Source organism: Hyalella azteca, unplaced genomic scaffold, assembly GCF_000764305.2.
Source record: "Hyalella azteca isolate HAZT.00-mixed unplaced genomic scaffold, Hazt_2.0.2 contig14637, whole genome shotgun sequence".
Lineage (NCBI taxonomy): Eukaryota > Metazoa > Arthropoda > Malacostraca > Amphipoda > Hyalellidae > Hyalella > Hyalella azteca.
Window position 1 is genome coordinate 111,380 of NW_025944515.1, and position 5,782 is coordinate 117,161.

General features: G+C 42.1%; 1 protein-coding gene across 1 annotated transcript; it reads right to left on the reverse strand.

Moving 5' to 3' along the window:
• Positions 1–460: 460 nt before the first annotated feature.
• Positions 461–5,069, reverse strand: LOC108672098 (astacin-like metalloendopeptidase). Its single transcript, XM_047884105.1, has 4 exons — positions 5,008–5,069; positions 1,621–1,754; positions 1,007–1,096; positions 461–681 (listed from the first exon to the last, which is right to left on the reverse strand). Exons 1-4 carry the CDS (start codon positions 5,067–5,069, stop codon positions 515–517), a joined length of 453 nt encoding a protein of 150 aa, XP_047740061.1. The 3' UTR covers positions 461–514.
• Between the last annotated feature and the right edge of the window lie 713 nt (positions 5,070–5,782).

Here is a 5,782-nt window from a genome sequence, read left to right on the forward strand (position 1 = left end):
TATTTTTATGTTTCACCTTCCCTACATGGATGTCTACTTTAATCTACCAATCTCAAAAATTATCCACATATATATACAAATTAAAGACTGATTTTTTATATGTATATGTGGATAATTTTTGAGATTGGTAGATTAAAGTAGACATCCATATAGGGAAGGTAAAACATAAAAATAACTAACTTTTATTTTCTGTATCTAACCCGTACTATTTCGGTTAGGTTAATTGCAATAAAGTTGCATTGATATGTTTTGAAAATATTTTAGTATCATTAAATGTTTATGAGTAAATCCCAATAGCAGAACAATAAATATTTAGAGATTTCCAATAATTTTGGCCATTGTAGCGGCTAATGTAGAGGCGCTACATTTTACTGTAGCGGTAGCGGGAGCGCCCGCTACAATCTATTGGGTGTAGTGGTAGCGGTAGCGCCCGCTACATTTAGAGCATGTAGCGGTAGCGGTAGCGGCCGCTACATTTCAAAGTAGCGCTGCCCAGCTCTGGTAGAGTACTACTCTACAGTGTAGAGTAGTAGATAGTGCATTTAGCATCTCCAGGATAGAGACACTGTTGCTGCTGTACGCTGAAGTGGAGGTCGTCAGGACACTGCATCACGAACTCTTGGCCATTCGAACACTGAATGAACTTGGTGCAGTCGCCAGGATATTCGTATAGAACATCATCTGTGAAAAGTATGCTTGAATATTTAAACGAGATCATTAAACAATTTAAAGACACCCAATCAATTTATTTGAAATAATGCACCTATGAATCCTATCATATTATGATAAATGATTAGATGCATCACTTTTAACAAACTAAAGGATTAATTTGAGGTTAACTTAGATAATTAAAAGCAAAATGTCTCAATAAATCAAAACGAAATATGGAGCAGGAGAATATAATGTAAATAGATTATGGATAAAAGTATTAAAAATAACAGAATTAATGTCAAAATAATAGTTAAATAAAATAATCGGTTTGATGAAGACATTGTCATCAACTCACCGCTGCCTGGCTTGCTGCAGACCTCGCAGGAGTAGCGGTCTGTAATGCGCTGCACGTCCAAGTCTGTAAGGTACGAACGTTGCCCGAGGTCTGCAAGTCAGTACAAAGATGCCCTGGAGTATTCGATTTTTTTTTGCAAGTTCACCAAGAAGTTAAAAGCAAAGAAAAAACGTCAAATAAAGTCATCATATCTTCAATGAAAATGTTCCGGAGACCATGCAGCTCAATCACCAGTTTAATAAATTTATTGGAATTTTAAATTTTATTGGAAGTACAATCTGCAATGAAAATCCAAATATACACAAAACGATTAAAACCTAGAACAAGAAATGACAACGGAATAAAGGATATGGTAAGTTTAATTTACATTTTATTTGTTTTTAAGTTCTTAAATATGACTATGTTTTGTGGAAAAAACTTAACCTGTTAGAAGTCATTCAAGTCTTGGTAATGGCTGGTTTGGCTAAGTACATTAAAACCACCTAAGTTTTTTTAAGTTGAAAGTAAACCACTTAACTACCATTCAAGCCGTCGTTCCTGGTGACGGCTGGCTTGGTTACGTACATTAAAACCACCTAAGTTTTTTATAAGTTGAAAATAAACCACTTAACTACCATTCAAGCCGTCGTTCCTGGTGACGGCTGGCTTGGTTACGTCGATAACGACGTCGGGTCGCACTTGCGACGTCGCGTGCAGGATGCTCGTGTAATCGTACGGCAACCTGTCGTTCTCGAACCCGTCTTCCGGACTGAAATTTTTTTCATAATTATTTAACGTATATTACTCTGAAATTTTTTAGTCTATCACTATCACGAAAAAATGTATTGTTTCGTGATTCATAATTATTTACCGTAAATTGCACTGGAATTTTTTAGTTTATCACTATCATATCAAAATTGATTGATTCGTTTGTGATCCGTGATGCCAATTGTTAGTTTAACAAATTTAATCATTACATGGGAATGTTATAGATATCAATGAGGAGCCATTGTGGCCCGTTGGTATAATATGGTGAGGTTCTGAGTATAATAATAATAATAAAAATAATAATATATAATAATGGTATAATATGGTGAGGTTATTTGAATTCCATTTTGTTGGGATACTATAGTGACCGCCACATGACGCATACCGCCGCCACATGACACATATCGCCGCAACATGACGCATACCGCCGCCACATGACGCATACCGCCGCCACATGACACATATCGCCGCAACATGACGCATACCGCCGCCACATGACGCATACCGCCGCCACATGACGCATACCGCCGCCACATGACGCATACCGCCGCCACATGGTTCACGGTTAACTTCCAACATGTCGGTCCACTCGAATTTCACCAGGTTTCACAGTTACCGACATTCACACCACGCACCATGGTTCACACGGTTCACCCCAGCCACCACGATTCACACGGTTCACCCCAGCCACCACGGTTCACACGGTCCACCCCAGCCACCCCGGTTCACACGGTCCACCCCAGTCACCACGGTTAGGTTAGGTTCACACGGTTCACCCCGGCCACCATGGTTCACACGGTTCACCCCAGCCACCTCGGGTCACACGGTCCATCCCAGTAACCTCAGTTCACACGGTTCATCCCAGCCATCACGGTTCACACGGTTCACCCGTCACCTCGGTTCACACGGTTCACCCCAGCCACCACGGTTCACACGGTTCATCTCAGCCACCCCGGTTCATACGGTTCACCCCAGCCATTACGGTTCACACGGTTCACCCCAGCCAACACGGTTCACACGGTTCACCCGAGCCACCACGGCTCACACGGTTCACCCCAGCCACCTCGGTTCACACGGTTCACCCAGCCACCCCGGTTAATCACACGTGTGACGGGATGCATATTATGTGATATTTTTTTTATTTTTGGGAGCACCGTATTGACCACGTGTTATTTTGATGATGTTCTTTTGATAGATTAGTGACTCAATATGATTGTATATATTTATATGACTAGAATATAGAATCTCGTTACTATGATATTATTTTGTACGACTAAGGAATGAGATAGCATATTTTTATTTCGTGATTGAAACAAGGAATCTCCTTTGCTGTGATATTATCTGTCTGTAGCGTAGCGTTGCAATCGTCTGCTAGGCGCCACGCGTCGTCTGCTAGCCCTGACACGTTTAGACTTATTTCTATAATATGTTTATCGTAAATTATTACTTGAACTATGATTTATTCGCTTTAATGTGCAATTATTTTGTCGAAGGGCTTTATTCATTTGTGATAATAGTAATCATTTGCTGTTGTCCGAGAACCAGTGCTGTCAACCTACCATACCATCGCTAAAGTAAAGACTGCTACGCCGCCATCTTGCGTTAGGAAAGCTAGACATTTTAGAGGTAGATGTTCTATAAGAAGTCGTTTATAACTTGTAGTCATGCTGTCAAAAGGTTAAACTCTTTATTACCATGATTTTACTAGGTGATAATACTTCTCATTGTATTTGATAATGCTTTGTCAATGTTCATTTGTCTAGTCTATTGACAAACTGGTATCGACTCACGCGCTCGCGAGTTAATTATCCTAGAGTGTTATTCTATCTTATATCAACTTTCACTTACCATTATTTGACCCAAGGATTATATTATGAATCTATTTTATTGTGATATATTATATTATCCATATTTTTACATATAGATGTTTTTATCAGCCTATTTCTTGTACATTGTAAACGGGGTACTGAGATAAGCTCAATTTAGCTGAGTTACCCCTCGCGGGAAAGTTGTGTGTGCTCAGTGTTACTGGGTTGGGGTGCACATGATTCGATATAATGTCAACTTGCTAAATCTGAGCTTCCATGAATTAACCGCACCGTAGGTCTGGAGCTAGCTTGAAATGAGAAACTCTGACGGAGTAATTACGGTATAGTTTGAGTTCTTGGTTAGTATCAGTTGATGGTAGCGCTCTGGTACGGGTAGCTCCTGTGCTGAGCACTTCTCGTGTTGTGGGGCTATTAACCTCTGCACTCGAGCATATTTGTCAGCGTTCTGGTACAGCTTTCTGAGGCACCGTTCGCGCCTCTCGTGTTGTGGGAGTTAACACCTTCCACGCTCGAGAGTAATCGGAACTTTGCAGTGCATTAGGGCTAGAACCCCTAGTCTCTGCGGCAGGTTGTTGGCATCTCGGTGCAACCAGTTCCCGTACCATTTGCTTTCCATTTTGTTATTCTCTGCTATGTATTAGGGCTCACACTGCGTGGTTTCTCGGCTGTTTGTACTCCTGAAGTGTCAAGCCTTTTCCGTGAACTTTTGGACGGAGACGTATAATAAATTGTGCGCCTCGTATGAAGAACCCTGTAATTCGCCTGAAGATTACCAGTAAACTACGAAAAGTTCCTTGAGTTTATTCCTCCTCTCTCAAACGCGAAGGAATTTAGAGCCGGACCAAAGAGCGACTCTTTAGTCCTTGTGTTTAGGATCAGTACGCAAGTCTACACCAAGTCGGCACGCTACCCGTAAATATTTCAACTTCGCGGCGGTGTTTCCGGTTACACACGGTTCACCCCAGTCACCTCGGTTCACACGGTTCACCACAGTCACCCCGGTTCACACGGTTCACTCAGCCAGCCCGCTTCACACGGTTCACCTCAGCCACCCCGGTTCACATGGTTCACCACAGTCACCTCGGTTCACACGGTACACTCCAGTCACCCCGGTTCACACGGTTCACCCCAGTCACCCCGGTTCACACGGTTCACCCCAGTCACCCCGGTTCACACGGTTCACCCCAGTCACCCCGGTTAACTCGGTTCACTCAGCCACCTCAGTTCACCCCAGTCACCCCGGTTCACACGGTTCACCCTAGTCACCCCGGTTCACACGGTTCACCCCACTCACCCCGGTTCACACGGTTCACCCAAGCCACCTCAGTTCACATGGTTCACCCCAGTCACCCCGATTCACACGGTACACTCCACTCACCCCGGTTCACACGGTTCACCACAGTCGCCCCGGTTCACACGGTTCACCCGTATACGGTGTAGTAGGGCCAGTACTGAGGGCGGGTGTTGGGCGGGTTATAATCCCACATAAAAAAATCTTACAGGCTACATACAACTACTGAACTAGCTAGTAGCTATAATGCTATATACCTACTAATACAAAATTTCTTTCAACAAATAGAAATTGAATAGGTAAATTCATCACATGGCCCACTAACTTTATGCAAGGAAAAATAAATTTGGCAATAAATAAAAACAGAATAATATGACTATAATAAGATAGGAAGATTCATAAAGACCTTTTTGGAACATGATCAATTGATCACAGCCCAGTGCCCACGCCACAGGTTGTTGAGACTCTAGAACGGCCGGCCAGCCGGCTCGGCGGCACGGCCTAGCTATATACATCATGCTTAAAAGTTAAAACTTATCTTCAACAATTACTTTTAATTACTTTTATTATCAACAATTACTTTTTTATCTATTTTATCAACAAACTTATCTTTACCTATAATTACAACGAAAAGAACCTCGAGATAAAATTTAACCAATACCATTCAGTGAATCTTGGTTATTAATAGTTGGAAGTCGGAACTTGGAAATATGTAGGTAGGTAGGTAGGATTTGGAGCTGGAAGAGGTAAGCGCTCCACTGGGCACTGAATTGCGGAATACCTTAGACTTTGAGTAGTTTGTCGTGGTTAGTGTGTGAGACCAGTTCCTCCGAATCAGGCTTTAATCGGTTAATTAACCATAAATTACCTCGAAAGTGTTTCCAATATTAGTTAGACTCTATCTACGAA